The sequence below is a fragment of the Mauremys reevesii genome, linkage group 12, assembly GCF_016161935.1.
Source record: "Mauremys reevesii isolate NIE-2019 linkage group 12, ASM1616193v1, whole genome shotgun sequence".
Taxonomy (NCBI): Eukaryota; Metazoa; Chordata; order Testudines; family Geoemydidae; genus Mauremys; species Mauremys reevesii.
In genome coordinates, this window is record NC_052634.1 from 1,813,897 (window position 1) to 1,839,591 (window position 25,695).

The 25,695-nt window shown below is 50.1% G+C and overlaps 1 protein-coding gene across 4 annotated transcripts in view; it reads left to right on the plus strand.

Annotated features, from left to right (window-relative positions):
• Positions 1-25,695, plus strand: part of DSCAML1 (DS cell adhesion molecule like 1) — a 349,813-nt gene that overhangs the window by 213,454 nt on the left and 110,664 nt on the right. For all 4 annotated transcript variants that reach the window (XM_039496725.1, XM_039496726.1, XM_039496727.1 and 1 more), the window contains 8 exons: positions 6,633-6,832; positions 7,783-7,879; positions 9,165-9,293; positions 12,049-12,216; positions 13,574-13,644; positions 15,515-15,755; positions 21,632-21,778; positions 22,493-22,648. In XM_039496725.1, the coding sequence (XP_039352659.1) occupies positions 6,633-6,832; positions 7,783-7,879; positions 9,165-9,293; positions 12,049-12,216; positions 13,574-13,644; positions 15,515-15,755; positions 21,632-21,778; positions 22,493-22,648 (1,209 nt within the window). The remainder of the gene's footprint in view (positions 1-6,632; positions 6,833-7,782; positions 7,880-9,164; positions 9,294-12,048; positions 12,217-13,573; positions 13,645-15,514; positions 15,756-21,631; positions 21,779-22,492; positions 22,649-25,695) is intronic.

Genomic DNA, 25,695 nt, shown 5'->3' on the forward strand with positions numbered 1-25,695 from the left:
ATGTCTTTTCCTATTGCGTCTCTTTGGGGGAGAGACGCGCTTCGGGGGCAGCTCATCTCACTACCAGACTCATGCTGCCTAATCTGCAGGAGAGCAGTCACTGAGGCTGGAAGCTTTGTGGGGTGAAAGCTGCCTTGATATCCAAGAGTCTCCCTCTCCTCTGCCCCATCGCACTGGCTCGGGGTGGATTGAGCTCAGGGGGCGCAGCGAACTCATCCACCCTTAATCTTTTCTCGTCTTGGCAGGCGTACGTTTATCAGCTACACCATCCACATGTGGTGTGGCCGGCTAGAACCCAGACCTGCTCCCAAACAGCCCGGTACCACTTGAGCCTCGGTAGCGGCGCCGATGCTGGGATTCGTACCTCTGTGAACCACAGCACCTGGAGGGAGATAGGAACTCCGTTCAGCAGAGGGAAATGGGGCTCCTGGAATGGCCAGTGCATAACACCTGTCGCCATTGCAGCTGGGAGGACCGTGGCTCCAGGGGCAATGGCTGCTTCTGGAAGGGTGGACACAACGGAGGCAGTGGCCCAAGCGGGACTCGGGAGTGGCCATTGTAGCCAGCTGGGCGAGGCTAGTGGCTAGCACCTGCTGGAATTAAGCATGAACTATGACACCACATTGAGCCCCTCTGCCCAAAGAAATCCAAACTCACCCCATGCAATGACCAGACTCGTTTACACGAATGTACTGACTAGTGTGTGCACACACCTGTGCTGTGGATTGGATGGGATCAGAGCTGCCCAGCTGTGTGTCACGGGGCCTGTACTGCTAAGAGATTCTCCTTTAGCCCAAGGGCTGTGGCAGCGGGTTCTGTAATTCTGTTTCCAGTGGGGCTGTGAAGTTCCCACTGGCCTGGCATGCAGCATTGTGACAAACAGGAAGCCCAAGGTGGCTACGGATTTGTTACCATGCTTTGCACCTCTGTAGCCCCTTGAATGCCAGGATCTCGGTGCCGTTCCCAAGGCCCAGGTGGCAGGGAGGTGCTGCTGTCCCCCTTTCACTGACAGGGAAGTCACCTGCCCAAGGTCACACAGGACATCAATGTCAGACTGCAGCCCTCCCAGCCTTGTGCTTTAGTCACTAGTCGGGTCATCCGCCCTCCCCCACGTGACACACCTGCCGTGACCCTTTTTCCTTTCTGCAGTCGCCACATGGTCAGCAGTTAACTGCACTAGGGTGCTGGGAGCCCTCCCAAGGTAGGGAACAGCGACCCAGGGAGGAGGGCTCCTGCACCCGTCTCTGAGCTCTCTCCTGTGTCCCCCGCTTGGCTTCTGTGTCCTGTGGTGACTCGCATGTTCCCTGGGAAGTGGTCCTCCCATTCCTCAGTTGTTTGCCATCTCTCCTGCCCCCCTCCCCCGCATTTTGTCTGCCATGCGCCTTCGGAGTCGCACCACCATTCATGTGTAAAGTTTTGCGTGGCCACGGCTCCCCTCGGGGGCGGCCCCAGGCGGAATTTTTACAGGATGCTTTGAAGACTTGTCACAAGGCAGAGATGTCCTTGCCAGCTGTCAGACACAGCCCCCGCCCCTCCATGCCCACTCCCCCAAATCTGATTTGTCTGCTCCACACCCCACTAGCACACGCAGCCAGAGAGGAAAGGTTTCTGTAGCTGTTAATTGAATTACATTGCCACAGAAAGCCGAGAAGTCGTAGCTCATTAAACTCTCTTGTGTCCCATTATAACAGTGTGTGTTGCCTTTGCGGATTGTCATTATCATATATTACTGCGGGACTCGGCAGTGCTGTTTGTTTATGCATTACATTTTTTTTCCTGCTTATCCAACCCCCTCCCCACCCCCCCAAGCCTGTTTTTCCTGCATGGTATATACTGCTCTGGGGACTGTGAAGGTGCAGCCTTCCTCGCTCGCTGGATAAATAATGACTTTTTTAGTGAAAGCCAAATTTATTTTCCTAAAGCTAGATTAACTGCAGGCTCGGTCTGTGTCGGGGGCTCTGCGGTGTTTTGTTTTCAGTGTGTTTGTGCTTGCGAGGCGGGTGAATGATGTTTACTACAGTCGGGCCAACCCTAGTAGCAGGAAAGGACACGTTAGGTAGGAGCCATCACAGCACATGAAGATGGGGTGGGAGGGACCACACACAATTGGGGCTGATTGGTCAGTACATTTCCTTGGCCAGGATTCTTGTACTTTTACTGCAAATGGAATGTGGCCTGGAGAGTCGGGCACCAAGCTGAGAGTCAGGAGAAGGGGGAGGGGGGTTCACAGTCCAGGTCTGTCCTTGGCTCATAGCGTGATGCAGGCCCAGTCACTGAACCCCTCTGGATGCGTTTTTCCTCCCCAGTAGAATGGGGGTAACCCTCCCTCGCATGAGTGCCATGGCAGTGGCTGCAGGGCAGTGTGCAAAGCCTGCGGGATGGAAGAAGCTCTAGAGAGGCAAAACTCTGATTTACTATTGACAGTGTCCTGATTCTCTCGTGCTGTGACTGGAACCTGGGCACCAGCTGTGGGTGCACAAGCGCCTGGAGTGTGGCGGGGCTGAGTGCATTTTATTAACTGGACCCTAAGTATTCTCGAAGGCTCATTATTTGGAAGGCTTTATCGTAGTGGGAGGCCTGCCAGCAGTTCCACTTTATTGTTCAGCCTCTCTGAGATGGCCATCACTTTCTGTAGCCAATTGCAATATCCAGCAAGTGTTAAATATACAAAGGACACAGGCCAGCAAGCTGGACTCCCCTGCAGATTTGCATTCATAGTTCTGTGCCTGATCGAGAGGAGGAAAAGATTCAGAGGTGCTGGAAGCAGGCCAGGCCAGAGGAAGGGTAGGGACTGAGTGCCCCCCCCCCCCAGCAGTGTACAGATGCCCGGAGGGGCCTGGCTGAGAGGCCCCTGTTTTCCAGGTTATTGCCAAGAAGCTGGCTGGCTTCCCCTTCCCAGTAATTAGTGCAATCAGCTCATTTCTCCCAGAGGCTGGGTTCCCTTGTTAGACCCACAATAGAGGTCTCCCTACAGGATAGGGAGCAACCAGATACCGGACACAGTGTTGGTATATAATACTCTAAATACTCACAAAACAAACCTTACTCACTCCACATTCACCCCCCCAAACATACTATACCAGAGGTCAGAATGGTCCTGATGGCCAATTGAGATTCCTTCCGATCATAAGATGCAGGGAGCTGGTGAAAACCACATCTATATCCACACGGGGCTCTGGATCAATAAACAACTCCGATTTGCAGAAATCACAGGCAACCATTTATAATCCATTCCGTCGTGTCATTGGTTCTTTTCCTTTGTTTACTAGGCCTTCTACCCACACAATTCCAGAGACAATCCTGGGTGGGCCACCATGATCCAAGGCGTGCCATTTCCTCCAGTTCTTATACAATTTTATATCAGTCCAGCTGGTGGTGTTTCCTTTTCTGCTGATTCTTCGTATTTTTCTTGGAACATAACAAGATTGTTTTTGCACAAATAGTTCTAGTAGTTCTTGACCTTAAGTTCTTGCTTCGGTTGCCAACTTGCAATGCACATATTCATGTCAAGCATGCGTCATTCATAGCAGGCCTCAATGACCTATAACATATTACATGGCTATATGAATCACTCTGTGTGTGTGTGTGAGTGTATGGAGAGAGATATATATAGATAGATATATCTCCCAACAGCTTAGCTCTGCCACTGGGTTGGGAGTTCTCAAGAGACACTGCCTGCTCCCCCTCACATCTCCAGATGGGGAATGCGGTGCAGGTGCTTGGAAATGCAGGGACCTTTGTTCGTTTTTCTGATGATTCCCAGCTGGGACCCAGAAGGTCGCCCTTCCTGGGGCCAGGGACTCATCGTCACTGTTTTAGGGTGTTTGCTGGCCAAAGCTGGCCTTTCTTTCAGAAGCTTGTCTTCACTCTACAATGCCACACAGCTGCCCTGTTTTCTTTTATAGCATTGACCTTTGATGAACACAAAGGCTGGTTTATAATCTGCAGTCTTATTTTTCACCTTCTCCTTGGTTATTTTTTGGGACAGGGGAAGGCGGTACTAGGAGTTCAGGAGACCACGGTATAAGAGAAATCTTGCCGGCATTTTCTTTCCAGCATGCCTCTGAATTGTTAGCTCCTATTCCTCCACTGGGACTTTACTGTTTAGCTATTGATACTGCACAGGCTGTGAGTTAGATGGTTTGCAGTGACCTAGGAGCACAGGGTCCCTGCCGGAAGGAGTTTACAATCTGATCTTGTGTGAAATTGTTCTCCATTCTTTGCTTGGGAGACCTAGGAGCTACCGGGGAGAGGATGTGCCAGAGTAGGACTTGGAGCAGAGAGGAGTGTTGTGGAACAGATGGCTGGATCAGGGTGGGGGTGTGATCCGGGCTGAGAGAAGCACAGGGCAGAAGGCTCAGAGATGGCTGGAGGATGGACCGTTACAATGGTTAGCTATGGGGCAGGGAGGAAGACAAAAGGAGATGGGAACAGGAGTGAGTGGGGTTGTGCAAATCCTAGGTCAGGACAGCCTTCTTCTGACTGCCTGGTAGCCTGTTGCATATGGTGTTGGTGTCGGCTCGGCTTCCAACAGCCCAGGGTCCACCACGTCACGAGCTGTCATGCCAGTAGCCATCTTTGCTGGCACGTCTCAGAGCAAGGAGACTCCACCCCTTCTCCAGTCTTCTCTTCAGGCTGAAATGAAAGGAGGAGGGTGGGAACCAAAGCCAAGACCTGTCCTGGCCAACTCGTACCATCTCCAAGCCCCTGGAAAGCATTGTTGTTGTCCAGTGACTGACAGAAATGTGACAGTTGGCCTCCCAGCATTAAAGGGTTTCACTCCAGCCTGCGCCAGGCCATACTGGGGCTGTCACCTTTTCCAGGTAACCTGTGTGAGGCTGGTGAAAGAATGTGCAGTTGCTCCATCTCTGTTCCCGTGTGATCGCTGACCCCCGTGTTACTGCTCACCTATGCATTGTAGGAAATGCCAGCTGAGCCAACCCATAGTTACTGGCTCAGTCTGGTCTCTTGTGGGGCCGGTCGAGAGTTGCCCCTTTTAGCTGGGAAAGAGACGCTCGGAAGTGCATGCCTTTCTTTTTATTTTATTTAAATATTCCATATGGATATAAAAAAATCTCTGGCATCTGCAATGCAAAGCCTGACTTGTTGATGTAAAATCGTACTCTATATTCTGCCCAGGTTTATATGAGTGAATTATGCAAATTTTTGATGGAAAAATATTCCTCCTCACATCCTTGAGAGTGTAAAACCTTAGTCAATAATTCATAGTCGTGTGTCTCAGACTGGAGGCTTTCTCTTCATTATAACTTGCACCTAGTTATTTGTCTTTCACATTTTATTGTATATGCTGGTGTAATGCTATGCATTATAAAATTTATCTGCTTCATTATTTTATGATCCTGAGCTGTATAATGCAACAAAACGATTCTGTTTCTGACTGCATGGCCTATTGGCAGTATCTGCAGCTGATAAACGGCATTCAGCCACCTCACTGCTGCTGTTTGTGGGGTAAACTTTGAGCCTGCTGAGCAGGGAGTTGGGTGCGCCCTGCCCACGTGCCTGGGGATGGCAGAATTGTCTTTAATTCTCCAAGTGCAGCAGTGGAAATTAACCCCTGTGTGTCTCAGCGCATCCTCAGCACGAGGGAAATCTTGGACTGGTTGGAATATGCTTAAAAACACAATTAAATGCGCCCATGTGGTGGTGGTGGTTTGTTGTGAAGGGTACGGAAGTCCCTCGCTGTGTCGGTTAATACAGAAGTGTGTGTTCACTAACAACTCCTAATTCTCTAGCCTGTCACTCTGTGGAGCATGGCTGGAATCTGGCCACACACATAATACATGCTGTGTTCTCTCTAACGTTTCGTGGGCACGTAGTGCAGAGTAAGGACAGCTAGCTGAGTACTGCAGTTAGCCAGGTCCTTTCGTATCCGAGCGCCTTGCAGTGGGGACCGGGCTTTATCCGCACAACTCCCCACGGAGGGAGGACAGTATTCTCACCGTGGTACAGCTGGAGAGATGAGATGTTGACATCTGTAGCTCAGCTGGGAAGTGAACCCAGATCTCTTGAGTCCCATCCACTGCCCTGCCCACTAGACCGCCCTTCCTGGTAGCCCCCTCTTTAATGCCTGGTTGGTTACTAGAGCCGGAGAGCAACGTTCATTAGGTATCTGATTATTGCTGGCTCCTATGGGGCTGGCAGCTCCAGACACATCAGCTGCTGCCATCCAGGACACAGGGATGGTGAAGCCAGCGACAGAGTGCAGACCTATTCCTGGGTCATTTCAGCCTTGGAGCCCTCTCTGGCCGCAGAGCTTCCCAGGCTAACTGAACAGGGAGTAATCCCCCCCTCTCGTGGGCACAGCAGCTCCTGGGGACCCCGCACATGGCTCTGACGTTCTGGGCTGTGTGTGAATGAAGAGTACCTGGGACGAGTACTGCAGCCTTGGGAAGGCAGCAGGGGGTCATGGTTGGTGGCTGGGGTATCGCTGACCTTCGTGCTCGGCAGTAAATCTCCTTTGAAGGCAGACAGTTTAGCCTTGGCCAGATCGCGTTGCTGTAATTGTGAGCATCAGAACAGTGCAGTTTCTAAGTTCCCCTAGGTCTGTTCTGCCTCATACCTTAGCACGTGTCTCTGAAGCCTCTACTACTCATTTCTTCCCCTCCTCTCAGTCCCAGCCATGATCACGTCCCATCCCAACACGACCATTGCGATCAAGGGCCAGATGAAGGAGCTGAATTGCACAGCCCGAGGGGAGCGGCCAATCATCATTCGCTGGGAGAAAGGCGACACTGTCATCGACCCCGACCGCAACATGAGATATGCCATCTCCACCAAGGATAATGGTGACGAGGTCATTTCAACGCTCAAGGTGAGAGAGCTCTGGGTGAGATGCGCCAGCGCTGAGGTCTGTGAGTGGAGCGCTGGTGCATTTCACACTCCAGCGGGGTTTGGTTACATTTCTGATCACAAGGGGTCACCCTCCTCTTTCCATTTGCTGCTCCCACGACCTGTCTGTGCCAGGAACAGCCTGAGAGCAGTTTGATTGCACACACGTGGCATTACTCAGGCTGCTCTGTAAAAAGTACCTTCCACCTCAGCTGGGGAAATTGTTGTAATTTCTTATGAGAATTTTTTCAGTTTTACTGAAAAAAATTAAAACTCAAAAGCTGATTATTGGATGTGTGAAAAAAGGGAAAACTTCCAATGAAATTAATCTTTTCCCTTGATTCATCCAAACAAAGATGGAAACTTTCCAGCCGGCTCCAGAGGAGAAGTTGTGTGTGTGTGTGCATGCGCGTGCCCCTCGGTGCCGGCTGTCAGAAGCCTGGGTGGCACAGTTATCACACCTGAAGAAGTAGCTCAGGTCCTTCTCTCCTGGCCTGGGGCCGGGCTCTCACTGGGTGTTGTTAGAGATTGACAAGCTCATTCTGACGGCACTTGAATCCACTAAAATGTAAATTAAAAAATGTGCCTCATGTGGATGTCGCTGGGGTTTGGCCAGCTCTTGAGAGGTGCAGAAAAGCAGAGGGGAGAAAAGGAATCTAGACATTGGCCTCCGTTTGGGCTGGGGAGAGACACCTGGCTTTAGCATGCAGGCTCTGTAAGGCATGGATGGAAGGCACTTTGGGTAGCCACCGGCTGTCAGCATAACAGAGGGGAGAATTGGGCCCGTGTGTTTTCTGTCTAGTGTGTCTCACCAGCTGTACAGTTCCAGTGCTGTGCTAATAACAAGCACGTCTCCTGCATTAAGGCATATTGCGCCCTCACTGTCACAACAGCAACAAAATGACCTCATTCTTACCCCTTACATATCCACAGCTTAAACCAGCCGACCGGGGGGACTCCGTCTTCTTCTCCTGCCATGCGATCAATTCTTATGGTGAAGACAGAGGATTGATCCAGCTCACTGTCCAAGGTACTTGTTTTCCACCTGCGAGGTAGAATCATAGAAATGTGAGGCTGGAAGGGACCGGGGGAGGCCATCTAGTCCTTCCTCTGTGCTAAGGTAGTACCAGGTAAGCCTAGATCTTCCCTGACAAGTGTTTGCCTGGCCTGTTCTTAAAAATCTCCAATGCCGGGGATTCCACAACCTGCCTTGGAAGCCTGTTCCAGAGCTTAACTCCCCTTAGAGTTAGATGGTTTTTTCCTAATATCTAACTGAAATCTCCCTGGCTGCAGATTAAGCCCATTACTCCTTGTCCTGCCTTCAGTGGACATGGAGAACAATTGATCACTGTTCTCTTTATAACGGCCCTTAATGTATTGGAAGACTGTTCTCAGGTACCCCCCTCAGTTGTCTTTTCTCAAGGCCAAACATCCCCAGTTTTTTAACCTTTCCTCATAGCTCAGGTTTTCTAAACCTTTCATCATGTTTGTTGCTCTCTCTGGGACTCTCTCCAGTTTGTCCACCTCTTTGTTAAAGTCTGGCGCTCAGAATTGGACACCTGAGAGGAACCTCGGTCACCTGGGGTGGATTCTTCATCACTGGAAAATTTTAAATCAAGTTTAGATGTTTTTCTAAAAGATCTGCTCTAGTTCAAATAGGCGTTAATACCAGAAGTCCTCTGGCCTGTGCTTTGCAGGAGGTCAGACTAGATGATCACTGTGGTCCCTTGTGGCTTTATAGCCTACAAATCTTTGACCCCACGGGGATGAAGAGAGCATACCTGTTCATGCAAGCATTTAATCCTGCGCTCAAGTCCCATTTAGAGGAACTTAAGCCCGTGTTCAACGCATATGCAAGTGCTTTCCTGAGTCATGGCCTGTGAAAGCATGTCACAGAGAAGGTGCCAAGTACGAGATCATGTGCAGTACATGCAGGAAAGAGACTGCACGAAGAGGTCTGCTTCTTACTCCCCATGCGTCTTTGAGTTATATTCGCTCACTTCATACAAACCAGGCTTAATGCGTGTGAAGCCTGCACAACCGATACAGCTACGGGAGAGGGAGCTGGGTCTGGTCTGCCTTCAGCGTCATCAACAAAATTGCCAGCTAAATTCTGACTGCAAGATCTTTTGTGATGATCTGCCCTGAAATCCATTGGGCCTTAAAATGCAAGTCAGCTCCGGCAAACAAAATGAAGTAACCATCCAACTTGCTGCCTCTGTGGGGGACAGGAAGCATGTCACCATCAGGGGTGAAATGGTTTTCATATTGCTGGGAATGGTTTATTCACTTGGCCTCAACTTTTTCTCTCCAAGAGCCTCCTGACCCTCCAGAGCTGGAGATTCGTGAGGTGAAAGCCCGAAGCATGAACTTGCGCTGGACTCAGAGATTTGATGGAAACAGCATCATCACTGGCTTTGATATCGAATACAAGAATAAATCTGGTAGGTGATTGCATTTCCCCCTGCTACATATGTATAATCTAGACTGAAACAAATGTGCTTCAATGGAGTTGTTATCCATAGGTACAAATCTAAAACAGCGGAAGAAGACAATAGTCTGTGTGTCAGCATAGGAGATCATGTTTACTATGCTTGAGGAAGAACTTATAATTAGAGCTAGTAGGGAAAATTTCAACAAAATGGCTTTTGTCAGAAAAGGCATTTTGCAGGAAAGGGTTGGTTACAACAAAATTTTCAACTCAAAAAATTTCTGAGGAAAAAATGTTCTGAAGTTGTTGAAACATTAAATTTTGACGTTTTTGTGAAAAATTCTGGTTTTCTGGTTCAAAATTACTTTTCATTTCAAAATTTCAGCTAATTATAGGGGAGGGTTTGGTTTGCAAATATTTTTGATGTTTTGATTTTTTTTTTGGTCAATTCTGAACAGGATTTTTTTTTCCAAAATCTCAAAATTGTTCATGGGATGGGAAACCTGTTTCTCCCCCCGGCCCCAGCTCTACTTGGTACTGCTGGTGAGACCCGAACTGCTGGAAATTACCAGGGTAGTTTTTCTGCTTCTTGCTGTAATAGTGGAACAGAACTGAGTTTTGCATGGAGCCTTCTGCTCCCAATGCAGCAAGCTGGCGGCTGATCTTACTGTGACTTTGCAGATCAGTACATGCTCTGAAAAGGGGAGTTTTCTAGCCCGTGCCTGCAAAGTTTGAAGGACTGAGCCACCTGCATTGGTTAAAATTACTCCTGAGCTGCTGCAGCTGCTTCCTGTGTGCACAGGGGCTGCCCTGGGAGAGGAGGCTCTGGTCCTGCCAGCTCAGGGATGGGAGAGGGGCAGGGGAAGAAACACTTTATCTTGCTCCAGCCAGGAGCCTGGCACCCTGCCACTGAGAGAGCTGGGGCATCAGTGGCAGGGAGGGTGTTCAGGCCTCACACACACCCCAGTCTTTCTCGGGGAGAGGGGTCTCCTTCTGGGACTCCTGCTGCCACTTCCTCCACCTCCTGAGGACAGATGGGGCCATTCCAGGGAAGGGAGGGGATGCCGGCCTCGTCTGTGCATTCTTGCATGGTGTTTAAAGGGAATATTCTGCATCCCGGTCTCTTTGATGAAGAAAGGAGAGAGCGGCATTAATGAAATATGTTAATTTGTGTTAGATGGGAGCATTTGAAAGGGAATGTTAAAAGAGACAATATTTGCAAACAGCCAGGTCTGGAGTTATACAAAATCAAGGAGGGAAAAATCTGACATCTCGAAATGTGGGAGCCAGATAAACAAAGGCCATAAGTAAAATAGTCATCCCCGGCCTGGCTGTCCGAGCTGATGGAAAAATGCACTTTTCAGAGACGTTACAGCATCTTGCAGAACATTGGGTCGAATCGACTCAGAAATTCCCGAGTGCCCATGGCCTGGGAAGCACAGCTGGGAAATGCCCTTTGCCACCAGAGATCCCATTTTGGACCTCTTGCTGTGATCCAGCCTGGGTCAATGCCCTATAGTGAACAGTGCTGCCAGGAGAAACCAGGAGGAGTTTTGTTCACCTGAGCTTCCCAGTTGGTGCCTCTGCCTGGCACGTTTGGGCAGCACGTCTGTGGTGATGCCACACCTGAAGCTGTGTGCATAGCAGCCATGTTAAACGGTGTTTCTGCGCTGAGGATGCTGTTGGTTTGGGTTTTGCACATCACGGTCATGGCTGGACAGTGAAACTAGCCCAGTTCATTCCCTGTGCAACTCTCCTGTAGCAACTGGGCTGTCAAAGCTTCAGGGGAATGTGTACATCACACTCCGATCTCGAACGCGCCTTGTGTGGTGGGGAAATCAGGAAAACGTTTCATTTCGGATTATTTATTTTTATTTTGTTAAAAAATGAATCCAACATCTATATGTGGTTCGGTAGGAAGATATAGATTCCTAATCTTCTGGTGGTATTTCAGGTGCCTTCTTTTGGAAACCTAAGATCCTGCCTCTTTCCCACACCTCCTCTAGAGTCTGTCACTTTTCAACAATGTCTCTACAGGAGATGAGCTGATGATGATTTTCAGAACAATCAGATATGGAATGGAAATATCTCAACTTGTGCTCACCCCATTAAAAATAATGTCTGTGTTTGTCTGTTTTGCTTCCAAGTTAATTAAACCCAGGCCAAACACAGAGCCCCATACACCTCACCCATGTACTGCTCCTGCTCCTCATCAGGATAATTTTAGGCATTAAGGGCTTGATCTTGCATGATACTGAGCAATTCCTGGAAGCACTGAAGAGCCTCTGCTTTCCTGGAGGCCAGTGGGGAGGGAAGTGCTCAGTGCCTTGGTGAATTAGATCCTAGAAGAGGAAACTGTATAAGCCATCGGCTCCACACTTCAGCAACCTGCAGCTGAGAGTCAGCACACTCTTGGCAGCAGGTTCATGCATGTCCTGGCATTACCAAGCACTGCTCCTTCTCCATCTTCAGCACTCCCTGCTGTTTACAGAAGGTTCCAGATGCTCTGCCCTGCGTGGGTGGCATAAATGTGTCCAGGTGCTCAGGAGTTGGCACGTTTGTGGCTCAGTGGGAAAAGAGTCATGAGACAGGAGACGTGGTGGGGTGCGAGACAGGCAGATGCAAGTTCTGGGGCGTTGTGTTATTGGGATCCTACCAAAATGAACTGGCATTCTCGCCTGTGGGGCTGACAGAGCCTCTGCGGAGCCATGAACTCCAGGACTCTTCATAGGATCCCTGTCCTCTTTCACTGTTGTTGTTTTTTCCAGATTCCTGGGATTTTAAGCAATCTACCCGCAACATCTCTCCCACCATTAACCAGGCTAATATAGTGGACCTGCACCCAGCCTCCGTGTACAGCATCCGCATGTACTCCTTCAACAAGATCGGGCGCAGCGAGCCGAGCAAGGAGCTCACCATCAGCACCGAGGAAGCAGGTGCTTCTCGCTCATGCATTTTCCTCTGCTGGGTGCATGCCTCCTGCACTCCTTTCTCTGGCTATACAGGCCTTTCCCCCCACTCTGGGTGCTGAGTCTGAGCAGAGGCATTTGTTCGGGGAGGTGACATGGAGAGGGAGTTACCAGGAAGGACAAATTAAGTTGGATGCAGAATGGAGCCTGTGGTGCTGGCTGGATGGGAAAAGTCTGAGGCTTTGTGTGTGGGAGAGGCCGTGCACAGGCAGGAGTGAATCATTGCACTGCCTGTGACAGAGTGGCCCAGCTTTTGCTGTGCTGGTGAGCTGTGCCCAGGCCACAGGAACTGGCCTTGGTGCTGAGCAGTCTTCCTATTGGCAGCGAGGAGCAGGGAGCTTTCCGTGGTCCTGACCAAGTGACTCGGGAATAAGGGAGCTGAAGGGGCCTGTGTCCATACTACCGCACGCCACAGGACTTGGGAAATGAGCTGCTCAGGCCTCCCCCTTTGCCATTAACTTCAGCAGACAGCTAGGACACTGCAAAACCCTGGCGTGGTGCAGCTGCCTGCACACAAGCCGGCAGTGAAGGTGCAGTTTGTTCCATCTCCGTCAGCAAAGCAAATATCCCAGCCTGGGCAGCCAGCTCAGCTAGTGACTCTCCAGTTCTGCATGTTCCGTGCAGCCCCCATGGAGATTCAGCAGGGGCTGGACCCCGGCACAGTTCTGTAGATGTGCAGGAATGCACACGTGTATACTGACTGGCCTGTGAGTCTCTGGGAACCAAGATTCCTCAGCTGAAGTTTTGAGAGAGACTTCTGAGCAGAGCATGAAATCTGTGCTGTTAAATCACAGCTGTTTTTATGTGCGTGTGTTTCACCTTTGCTCATTTCACTGTGTGCGCGAACCCCTGTAAGGAACCAAGTCCTCTTCTCAAACACTCACAAGGGGATTGATTTCCTCTCTGGCTAGGACCTGCACATGGGCCCAGCCAAACGTGTATCGAAGGAGCAATACAGCTGGCATGTTGGATAACGTTCTCCGAGTCTGAGATGGGGAGCGCGCGCTCTCTCTGCGTGTTGTCCTCTCTAGAATGGCTACATTCATCACTTTAACTGCCCCTTGTGCACTCAGCAGTGCTGCATTAGTCAGTGGGAAATAAGAGAGCTGAACTGGGAAAGATGAAAAAGCTTTTATTTAAAGCACAGTTTAGTTCAAGAATAGAGAAGTGCATTTATTTTTCTCTAGCCCTCTGTTGTTGGTTGTTCCCTGTGATGGTTGCCCCACTGGAGAGTTGTTTCTTTAAAGCAAGTTTTGCTACCAGGGACTCTGCAGCTTTCTCTGCAGCTTGTAAACATGACTCTGTTTGATCTGTTTAACCACAGCTCCAGATGGGCCCCCAATGGATGTCACCTTGCAGCCAATGACATCGCAGAGCATCCAGGTCACCTGGAAGGTACATTGTTTTTGGGGGGGGTTGCTGTGTGTGGAGTTCTGTTGGCATGGTGATACCTCTAATGTCAGTGATAGAAGGCAGCAGGCCCATTGCCTGTACAGCACCCTGGATGGCACTTTAGAGCTACTGGTGCCTTGGGCAAGTCACTTCATTTCTCTGTGCCTCACTTTCCCCATCTGAAATGGAAATATAATGCTCACATATCTCACAAGGAGGCTGAGTCAGTTAGTGGTCAGAAAGCGCTTTGAGATGTTAGATGAAAATGCACTAGAGATACGCTAAACGTGATAGTTGTTTCATTATGGCGATGATGTAAGGAAGCTGGTTTTAGGGGCAAGAATATTTAGGATCACAATCCTAAACAGAAGCCCTGCTCCTGTGGCTCAATGTCTTGGATCATCACCTTTCACCAGCATGCCCAGGCCCAAGTAAAATTCACTAGACAGAATGAAAACTTCAGGGCTAGATGAGTACCCGTGTTCTGTCACACGAGGCCCTTCCTAATCATGTTTTATAAGATGCTTATTATCTTACAGGATATTCATGCAGGGTGGAGAGGATAAATATGTAAAAATCAAGACACTTGGCTACAAAATGCTTGCGCAAAGATCAATAAAATTTAGAATCAGATTTATTTTTCAGAAGCTGCATTGGAAAAATAAAATTGATTATAAAGTTAGGACTTCAGAATGAACCAGCAAGTCAATAAATTTAGGGCTCCATCTTCTATTCCTCCCCTCCCCTTTAGCATTGAAAAACAGATTAATGAAAAATAAGATTCACTTGAAAGATAAGTCACTTGGTTTTAAGAGTATTTCAGTGAGATGGATTGCTGTGGCTTTATAACATACATTTGCAATCAGCCCTATTGATTTCTTAATGCTTCAGAGAAATATTGTTAAAATTGATTTAAACCTGGCTTGGTGCATTTTTAAGGCTGTCGGCCCCTTTTCCCCCCTCCTAATCAGATCATCTGACTTGAGTCCTAGCCCTGACCAGGTGCTGTAAATCGTTACTTCCTCATCAGCCAATCAGCATTCAGTTATCAGCCCCTCTGCCAGGCTCTGAATGGCTCTGGGTTTGTTACTATTTGATTATCAGCATCTGAGCACTGCCTAGTAGAAGCCAAAATGCAGGAGTATTTTAAAAAATCAACCAACAAAGATCCAGTCAGACTGAAAACCGAAGGATAGGGCCCAGGAGCAAATCCTTGTCACCTGTAAAATGAGCCACTTGCTATTCCAAAGGAGCAGCGTCCCCTGGCACTAAGGATGCAGAATGAGATTACACACAAATAGCAAAGAAACACAAACTAGGAAGGGGCCCCAACAGACAGGCTGGGCCAGTTCAGATGAATGCGTCCAAGTGTGCCCTAAAGAGAGTCAGAGAGGGAGTAGGAGACCCTTTCCCGCAGCTGAGAGAGTCTGGTCTTCATCCCAGTCCAGCATGAACCTAGGGAACACTGGAAGAGCTGCCCTGGCTGGGCAGGAGAAGTGGGGAGAACTGAGTTGCAAAGGGCTTTGTAGACCACTAATAAAACACCTGGCACTTAAGCAGCAATTTCTATTTCCACAGCACCATACGCATTCTGAGACGGTCTCACAGGCTCTCTCCCCTTGTGAGCGGGGGTCAGTAGGATCAGCCCCACGGGTGAATAAAGCACATTAAGTATTCGCCCCAGTTCTGAGCAGAGCTGGGATTAGAACACATGGGCTCAATGCACATGGGCACGCTGCTTCAGGTCACTAAGACCTCCTGTTTTGCTGCATGTTATCCCCAGCAGTGCTGGGGAGCGTTGATGGGCTGATGAGGTAGGGGTGGATGCTGCCCATCCCGTGACCCTGCTCCATTTGTATCCCCGCTTCTGCAGGCCCCAAAGAAGGAACTCCAGAACGGGGTGATCCGTGGCTACCAGATCGGCTACCGGGAAAACAGCCCTGGCAGCAACGGGCAATACAGCATTGTGGAGATGAAGGCCACGGGGGACAGTGAGGTCTACACTTTGGACAACCTGAAGAAGTTTGCACAGTATGGGGTCGTGGTGCAGGCGTTCAACCGCGCAGGGACGGGACCCTCCTCCAGCGAGATCAATGCCACCACACTCGAGGATGGTAAGCATACCGAGGTGCCGGGGCATACAGACAAGGGCACAGAGACATCTGGAAGGGCCTCCAGCCATTCTGAGGGTGTTTGTTCTCCAGGTCTCTGGTGCAGCCTGATTAGTCTGGGGCAGCAGCAGCCGAAACTCTGAGGTGGGGTTGGCCTTGTCAACACAGGGGATTTGCACCCTCTGTCTAGCATCATGCAAACCCCTAGTGTAGACAATTTGCACCCTGCTTTCAAGCATAGCAAACAGCAATGGTACAACTAGCAATGCTGGACTGTCTACCCCAGTCCAGGGAGCTGGCCACCCATGGCTGAAACTCAGTAGAGGCAAGGCCCTTGGGTGTATATAGCAGGTGGGCAGCAGTGTATTCTGGCTCCGTCTGTCAGCCCTTCCCTCTGTGGAATAACATCTTGGAGATCTCCTGTGTGTTGTGTAGAAAGCAATTTACAGCTGCCTGACCCCTCTGCCCACTTTTCATCCCTGGCCAGCACAGAAAACACTTTTGGGCTCTCCCCCCTTCTGGTGAGGGGCAGAGCATCTGCGATTTGTTCCCTGCCTGATGGACAGGGAGGCTGGCTTTCATTATATCACATGGTTTTGATTTTATATATAATTTTTTTCCCAGGAACAAAAAGACCTGAGTCAGTGTGTGGGGACCCAAATTACACTGGATTTTTAGTCTAATTAAAGGGATGTCAGGGTGGCTTTACACATCCCTGTTCATTCTTAAGGGAGTGGAGAGCCCGCTAATCCTGCAGGAGCTATTGCCTGATTCACTATTACTAGGCCATTATTGGCAGACCCCCTGCCACTCTGGTGTATTTCAAACTACCTGCATAGTGGGAAAATGGCTTGCGTTTCCTGCCCCAGTAATTCAAACCCAGCATGGGGAAAGCTCTGCACCTTCCCTCGGTGTCTCATTTCTGAGGTGCAGGACACTTCATGGAAAGGATCTGCTTACTCTGCTGAGAGTGATGCAGTTGCAGATCTTCCTCCTATATTAGCTGAGTCTCCAGGAGCAGAGAGATCTGAGGGTAGCAGGGAAGTAGCAAATTCCCCACCCCTAGAACCGTCTCTGATAGAGCCTAGGAGCTGATGCAGGTGCGTCTCCACTGAAATATCTGTCTTTGCCCTCTAAAGAGCATTGGTACCTGGCAAAAAACATTAGTCACTTAAACTGGGTCAAACCCTTTCCCCATCCCACTTGCCTTGCAGGGGGGGAGAGTGTGGTCTAGTGGTCTCAGCAGGACCCTGGAGTCAGAACTCCTGGCGTCAGAACTCCTGGCTTCTGCGTGATCTTAGGTGCACAACTCTCCTGGGCCCCTTTGCAAATTGCAGCCGAAGTGACTTACCCATCTCCCTTGTGTTTCACTGGGTCAGATAGGGCCAAATTTTAGGTGCCTCAGATCTGGGTCAGATTTACAAGGCCTGGTTGTCAGGGGTACTGCACAGCCACAGCTCCAAGCGACTTCCGCTGCCATGGCGAGTGTTCACCACCTATCAAAATCAGGCCCTGTATGTCTAATGCTAGGAACCCAAAATGAGAGCCCACATGGGAAAACCTGACCCATAGCCTCTGTGATGTAGCTTCCCTGTCTGTGGACTGGACTGACGCTGCTCGCCTTGTTGTAGCTGTGCTAATATCTGCAGAATGTGCCGAGGCCCTTGGAGGGGAGGGGCTGTGGCAGTGCCAGGTGGTGGTACGTGAATCTGTCGTCCTGTTCAAATGGCTGCCGCAGACCAGACTCCAGCTGAATTGGAGTAATTTTCTATTAAGCAACCTTCGAGCCTGGAAAACGCTAACAGCCATGCGCATATGGCTGAATGCTGCGAAAACAGTCATGTGAATTCAGGGGACTAGCTCTTAATAAAGGAACCGATTCATTTTCTTATGATTAATACTTACTTCTAGCTCATGCAAATGAGTTGAGACACAAAGACAGTATGTCAGAGTATCAGAGGTGACAGGGGACCCCTCTTCCGCAGCACCATGCCCGCAGCTCTGTGCTCCGAGTTTGTCCTTCAGGCTGGCATTTATTTCATCTTGTGTTTAAAATTTCATGGCTGCATCTCCTCTTTCATGCTCATGGCACGATTCCTGTTTTGCTAGCAGCCCCTCTCTTCCCTCTGCCATGGCTGAGGCAGGGAGCACTTCAACAACAGTGCACTTCGGGGGTGCTAATTAAGCTTCATGCAGCCTTGCTAGGTAGGTAGGTATTGTGCCCATTTGGCTGACAGGTGAGCTCTGGCACAGAGGTTAAGTGACTTGTTCAGGGTCACACACGGTTGGCTATTGGCAGAGCTGGGAATAGAGCCCTGGCCCAGGCACCCTTGTTCTCAGCGCAAGACACACACTCCCTCTGCCCAAACAATGGGAGAGCTTCATAAACTCCATCTGGGAGCTAGAGGGCGTGGGCGCCCCAGTGCTGCAGTGGGGAGGTGGGGTTCTGTGCCTGCTCTGTGACCTGGAGCGAGTCACGTAACCTCTCGGCACCAGAGCTGCCATGTCAGTAAAGTGGGACTAGCAGTCCTTGCCCTCCAGTGTCCAGGGCTACGAGGTCTCTGGCTGAAAGGTGCTATGTAAGTGCTAAGCGTGATTGCGTATTTGGGGCTGCCCCAGCCAGTGCTGCCCTGCCAGGCACCTGCTCAGCTTCCAGCCTTTTACAGTGGCTGAACGTGCCCTGGAAGCTGCAGGTAGCAGCTGGAGGGGGCCCAGCCTGTGAGCTCTGGCAGCTGCTCTACCTGCTCCTCGCAGGGTTGTTTTACAAAGTGCCTTAGATGTTTCCACTGGGGAGAGATCGTGGTTGGCCTCGGAGTCATTTTAAAAACAAAAAAAAAGTTTCACACTGCATTTGCTCAGCAGTTTTTCATACTTAATTAAGGCTCTCATTAGCCTGTCAAAGCAGGATCATTTCCTGGCTCTATTAGCACTCCTCCTGGGGTATTCAAGGGCCCCTGTTTTAGCAGTAGTGTCTTTTCCATAATTATATTGCCTTCATTTTGTTCAAACGGACTCTCTGTATTAGTTTATTACACTCAGTCCCTAATTACATGGTGCTTATATTTTTACACCTAAGTGATATGAAACAATAATCATTTTCAAAGAGGATCATTAGGATGATGTATTATCATTTAAATGCTCATAAAAATTAGAGTTACCTCTTATGGGGCAATGGGATGTAATTACCTTGCATCCAGCTAGCGCTCCTGTTTTTTCCCTTTGTTCTAAGTGCAGTGTAGACATTCTTCCTGCTTCCTGGATTATGGGGCTCTAGTTGGTTTTGAAGAAGTTGTGAAGTTTCACCCAGTTGTGCTGGCAAAGAATTTTTGGTGGACTGAAGGTTGAGGCAAAACTTCTGGGGCTGGGTCAGTTCTGCATCTCCCTGGTGGATAGATGTGTGGCCAGTTGCCGCTGCAGAGCAACACATTTCTAGGGTGTCCTTCACACAGTGTTGACCTTGGGCACCCTGCTGGTTCTGCAGCACTACTTGTGTTCTGGTATACGCAGAGGTCTCAGGCTGGCTCGGGTCCCCTTTGTGCCAGGTGTGTTTCAAATGCTGCCACCCAGAACAGCACCAGGGAAAGCGGGAGTGGTTTTGACTCGTAGCTGAGCAGAGACCACAATCCTGCAGTGGGATTATGTAACTTCTCAGAAGTCCCATGAGAGTTCCCTGGGTCAAACGAAAGCTGCTTTGGCCCTGTGTCTGGGGGTATTTCACAGGCCTGCCTGGCAACCCGCTTTGCCCCCTGCCATCTCCAGCTCGTCTCTTGACTTCTGACAATGTGCAGGAAGGGGCAGGACTTCATGAGAGCAGAGGCAGCGGAGATGTGAAATGAATGGCGTGGGTGTGGCACACCCCATGCCCTCCCCCGGGTGATTAATACTAAGCAATATGGACAAAGCACTGGTACCTCTTCCTGCTCTGTTTACCCAATGCCAGGCCCTTTCTGTAGTTTTGAGCCTCAACTTCAAAAGCAGAGAGAATTCAGGGGGCTGGTCAGACTGAACCCCCCTCCCCACAGTGCTGTGCCTCCCTCCACCATGCTGAATGGCTCAGCAGTGTGGAGCTGGAGATGGAAGGGTAAACCCCCGGGAGCCTCCCAGAAGGCAGCTCAGCACCTGCAGTGCTAGCTCCCTGGGCAGCGATGCTGTGTAGCCATGACCCCATTGGGCTGGTGGTTCTGAGTCCCTGCAAGAGGCTTAGCGAATGGTCCCTGGCGGGGGTGACACCTCTGTGTAATGCCTGCCGTCTGTGTTCTCTGATACCCTGAGGCAGCGAGCTCCCTTTGCTGGGCAGAGGAGGGTGTCTGGAACCTGGCTGCTTGCTTAGGGGTAGCACCTGTGTTAAGCAGCCAGCCTGTAGACGTGCCCAAGCTGGTCCCCCCTCGTGCCAAGTCCATGGTCCCCCTTCTCCTCCCAACCCCACATCTGCCACTGGCCAACCCCAGCCCTAACCCTACATTTTGAAAGTGTGTTCTATGTGAATCCACCTTTGCTTTCGCGAGCTCAGCCTCACGTATGTTGTTTGCCACTTTATTTTGATGAAATCTCAATAGACAGCAGCAGGTCTGCTCCTTTAACCATGACTCAGTTTACAAGACCCTCTGCTGCAAACTCAGCCTTTATTTGGTTAATTTCACTCCAGGGCATGCTCAAACCAGGGCTTTAGCATCAAGATTGGTGGGAGTGTTTGCACTGCAGCTGGGGGGTGTCATTCCCAGGAACAGTAGACAGATTCGAGCTAGCACACTAAAAATGGCAGCATGGACTTGGCAGCACTGGTGGTGGCTTGGGGCTAGCCACCCAAGTCCAAACCTGCCTGACCCCTGAATCTGAGCTCAGGTGGCTAGCCCGAGCCCCCCCCAGTGCCGCACCACCCACACCACTGTTTTGTGCACGCTAGCTCAAGCTGAGCTATTGCGAATCCGTTTGCCTCCACTGGGAATCACACCTGCCCAGCTGCAGTGTAGATGTACGCTGGTTACCCTACTCAGACCGCAGGCTAGACAGCACCCACCCTTTAGCAAAGGACCTTTCTGCTGGGCTCCCTTACTCCAGCATTGCCTGCCACTGGTTCAGTTTTGCATGTTCTCATCCACATTTGGGCTGCTGCTCACATCACTCTCAGTCCAAGCTTTGCTGCAGAATGGAGCCCTCTCCGGTGGGTGGGCAGCTGCTGGCGCAGTGCCTAGCTACCCAGAAAGGCTGGGATTAGTGCTTGATGGAAAGCAGAAGTTCCAGCCCCTGGGAAATTCCAATATTTCAACTTTTGTTTTTGTCTCAAAATATCAAAAATATTCACAGAACTTTGGAAGAGATGGAATGCGTCACTTGGACATTTGCAAATCGACCCTTTTCAGAACTTATCAATCAAAGTCAAGTGCTCTGATATCTCATGGCATCATTCTTCACTTTGAAATGCTGATTTGAAATAAAATGTCATTTTAATGTCATGCTGAAACCACATATTTTGAGTCAAAACAAAACGTTATACAAGGCAAAAATCAAAACGTTTCTTTGAAATCATAATTTTTCCCGTGGGAACATTTCGGTTTTGATGAGCCCACGTTTTCTGATGGGAATGATTTTTTCATTGGGAAATTGTGACCCGGTCCAGTTGGGATCCAACTGCATGTAGCTCCTCATTGTGGTCTGGCTTCTCACATGCTCCAAGATGGCGAATCTGAGAGTCTGAAATTCTTACCTGCTCATCGTTCACAAATGCAGCAGGGAGCCAAACCCTAACAATAGATGTTGTGAGGACTAAACTACCTGAACAGACAGATGGTGAGAGCATTACCGATGCTCTGCTCATACAGCATTGCATCCTCCCTCACTGATTCATTCTCTCTCTCTCTCTCCATGGACTCTTCCATCAGTTCCCAGCCAGCCCCCGGAGAACGTGAGGGCATTATCCATCACGTCAGATGTGGCTGTGATCTCCTGGTCGGAGCCCCCACGTAGTACCCTGAATGGCGTGCTCAAGGGGTACAGGGTGATCTTCTGGTCTCTCTATATGGACGGAGGTGAGGGCTTGGATGGGGTTCACTTTTTTTGCTTTGTTTCTTACTCCTCTTATTCTAAAATGTTACAAAATTTGAGACCCGTGGCGAGATCTGCCATAATGGAGGCTGGAAATACACAAGTCCCATCCATGTCCCCTGCCTCACCTACACACACACTTGTAACTCCACTTAGCACCTGACTTTCAAGCCTCCTGCTATTGCAGTCCGCTGCCAAGCCTGCAGCATTGCTCGGGTTTTTTTCCTGTGACACTGAAAATGTCCATAAAGAGCCAGGATGTCACTTGTGACCTGAGACAACATGTCAGTTGGATCCTGTGCTTGTAGAGCTGAGCAATGGAGCCCGTCCCCACGCTTGCTCTCAGGGGCCCTGTGCGTTGGTAATCCACAGAGCCATGCGGGAGGAAGGTTGGGAATCTACCCAGTTTGGGCACAGAGAAGGTCAGAAGCTGGGCCCTGAAGCTGAAGGAATAGCTCCGCGGAGATGGGCTGGTAATCTGGGCTGTAATGCAGCTGGCTTCACTGTCCCTGTGTCTCTGTCTGGCCTGAAAGCAATGAGTGACCTTGGTGCCTGGTTGAGACACTTGGAAGTGCATGGCCCAGTGTCCTGCAATGGGAGGGTGAGTGGGAGCAGAGAATCTAATCCTGCCAAGGTCGCCTGGGGAGCAGGCTGGTTCTGAGCCCCCGACTGATCCCCTTGTCATGTTTCCACTGCAGAGTGGGGGGAGATGCAGAACATCACCACCACGCGGGAGCGAGTGGAGTTGCGGGGGATGGAGAAGTTCACCAACTACAGCGTCCAGGTTCTGGCATACACGCAGGCCGGCGATGGTGTCCGCAGCAGCGTGCTCTACATCCAGACCAAGGAGGACAGTGAGTGATGCTCAAGCATGATGGGCCCCTCCTGCCCAGAATGGCCTGGAGCAGAGGGGGTGTCACAGGTCGGAGGTGGGGGAGGGCACGAAGGTTGCTGGTACAGTAGGGATGGGGATGCTGGGGCAGCCAGGGCATGGCCTGGGTGGGGATGGGGTGCTGGTTTCGCTGGGGCCTGGCATGCCCGAGGTGCTGGAAGGAGATGGCAATGGAGCAGGAGGTGGCAGCGAAGGTGATATTGAGCAGGGCCGTTAAGTGCCTGTTTAACTGAGGAGCCTGAGGAAATGGGCTGCCCTCACCAGTGGCTCCAGCCAGTGCCCCTGGGCAAATGCTGACTCAGCCCCAACTCCCGTCTTCTCCCCCTGTAGAGTACAGCCCTAGATGCTGCTTGCTAGCCCAGTGCCTGCTGCATTGGAGCCCCCCTGCCCAGCACCCCCCTCCCGTCGTGCCAGCCCTCTGGCCAGCATGGAGTAGGATGCTGGCCCCACGACTGCGCCAAGCCAGTGGGGTCTCTAAGGCAGAGCTGAGAACGTTCTTGCTGCTGGGTGGCTTGGGCCAGTCTGAGGGAAGGATATGGGAAGCCCATGTAACTCACTTCCCCCATCCTCCCAAGTACAGTGATGCGCCGGGGTCCTCCAGTGAGATGCCATGAGGTGTCATAGGTGCTGGGCTGGAGTCCTCTGGAGGTGCGCAGGCAGGTGCCCGTGGGGCTCTCCTGGCTCTCTCTTTCCCCCTGCTCTCGGTTCCTTTCAGGGGTTTGGTTCTGATGCCTTAATCTACTTGTCCACAGCCCTTAGCCAGTCTGTCCCTCCCAGCTCACATGCTGAGATCGGGCTGGATAGCTGGGGCATCAAACTGAACGACTTGGGCGCAGGATAGGGAGGTGACAGCCAGGTTTGGTGTCTGTCCCTTCCAACTGCAGGGGGCCCCAGGGGGATTGGCGTCCTCTTTTCTGGGTGGGGACAGCCCTGAGGGCAGATGATTACATCCTGGTTGTGTTGTTTGGAGTCCCTGTGCATTTGCTACCTCTGGGCAGTCGATACTCCCTGTGCTCTTCATAAGGGAACTTCAGCTGCAAACACTTGGAAGGTGGTAAGGTGATAGGGAATAGCCAGCATGGATTTGTAAAGAACAAATCATGTCAACCCAATCTGATAGCTTTCTTTGATAGGATAACGAGTCTTGTGGATAAGGGAGAAGCGGTGGATGTGGTATACCTAGACTTGAGTAAGGCATTTGATACGGTCTCGCATGATATTCTTATCAATAAACTAGGCAAATACAATTTAGATGGGGCTACTATAAGGTGGGTGCATAACTGGCTGGATAACCGTACTCAGAGAGTAGTTATTAATGGTTCCCAATCCTGCTGGAAAGGTATTACAAGTATAACAAGGTTCTGCAGAGGTCTGTTTTGGGACCAGCTCTGTTCAATATCTTCATCAACAACTTAGATATTGGCATAAAAAGTACGCTTATTAAGTTTGCAGATGATACCAAACTGGGACGGATTGCAACTGCTTTGGAGGATAGGGTCATAATTCAAAATGATCTGGACAAATTGGAGAAATGGTCTGAGGTAAACAGGATGAAGTTTAACAAAGACAAATGCAAAGTGCTCCACTTAGGAAGGAAAAATCAGTTTCACACATACAAAATGGGAAGAGACTGTCTAGGAAGGAGTACGGCAGAAAGGGATCTAGGGGTTATAGTGGACCACAAGCTAAATATGAGTCAACAGTGTGATGCTGTTGCAAAAAAAGCAAACGTGATTCTGGGATGCATTAACAGGTGTGTTGTGAGCAAGACACGAGAAGTCATTCTTCCGCTCTACTTTGTGCTGGTTAGGCCTCAGCTGGAGTATTGTGTCCAGTTCTGGGCACCGCATTTCAAGAAAGATGTGGAGAAATTGGAGAGGGTCCAGAGAAGAACAAGAAGAATGATTAAAGGTCTTGAGAACATGACCTATGAAGGAAGGCTGAAAGAATTGGGTTTGTTTAGTTTGGAAAAGAGAAGACTGAGAGGGGACATGATAGCAGTTTTCAGGTATCTCAAAGGGTGTCATAAGGAGGAGGGAGAAAACTTGTTCACCTTAGCCTCTAAGGATAGAACAAGAACCAATGGGCTTAAACTGAAGCAAGGGAGGTTTAGGATGGACATTAGGAAAAAGTTCCTAACTGTCAGGGTGTTTAAACACTGGAATAAATTGCCTAGGGAGGTTGTGGAATCTCCATCTCTGGAGATATTTAAGAGCAGGTTAGATAACTGTCTATCAGGGATGGTCTAGACAGTATTTGGTCCTGCCATGAGGGCGGGGGACTGGACTCGATGACCTCTCGAGGTCCCGTCCAGTCCTAGAATCTATGAATCTATAAACCCGAGCAGTTGGGTCTGAGTTTCAGATAATTTATATAACAATCCCTCCCTCCGAGAGATGGAGCAAAGCTTCTCAGCTCAGCGGTTTGGCTCACCACATCCACTGCTGCTAGCGGAGACGGGGGTGGGGAGGTTATAGATTTAAACATCTGTGTGTGTTCCCCTTACCCTGGCTGATACACTATTAACACGTGTTAATTAGAATTAAGAAGATTCAGCTGTGAATGAGTCATTAGCAATGAATAAAACAGCCAAGATGTTTCCCAGGCCACAGAATCAAGAAGAAAGACAAATTAGGGCTCATAAAGGATTAGGCAGGAATTTAGGCTGATTTTTTACTACTTCCCCTTCTTCTCACGTTAAGAAGCGACACGCAGTCCCAGTTGCAGAAAGCTGAGCTGATTCCCTGGCAGGCTTTGAATGGAGCAGAGATTTGGCATGTTTACAATACACCGTGTGTGGAGAGGGGGGGTATGTATGGGGTGGTGGAGGAGGGGGTGTGTGTATGAGGTGGTGGGTGGGGCACCCCTGGCCCCAGCAGACCATGACTGGAGCTGCTTACATAGTCCTTCTGGCTGCGGTATACAAGGGGTTCTCCAAATAAAAACAGGTCTTTTCCCTTCTCCTTCCCCCTGAGCAGGCGAGAATCAGAGTCAAATGAAAATGCAAAG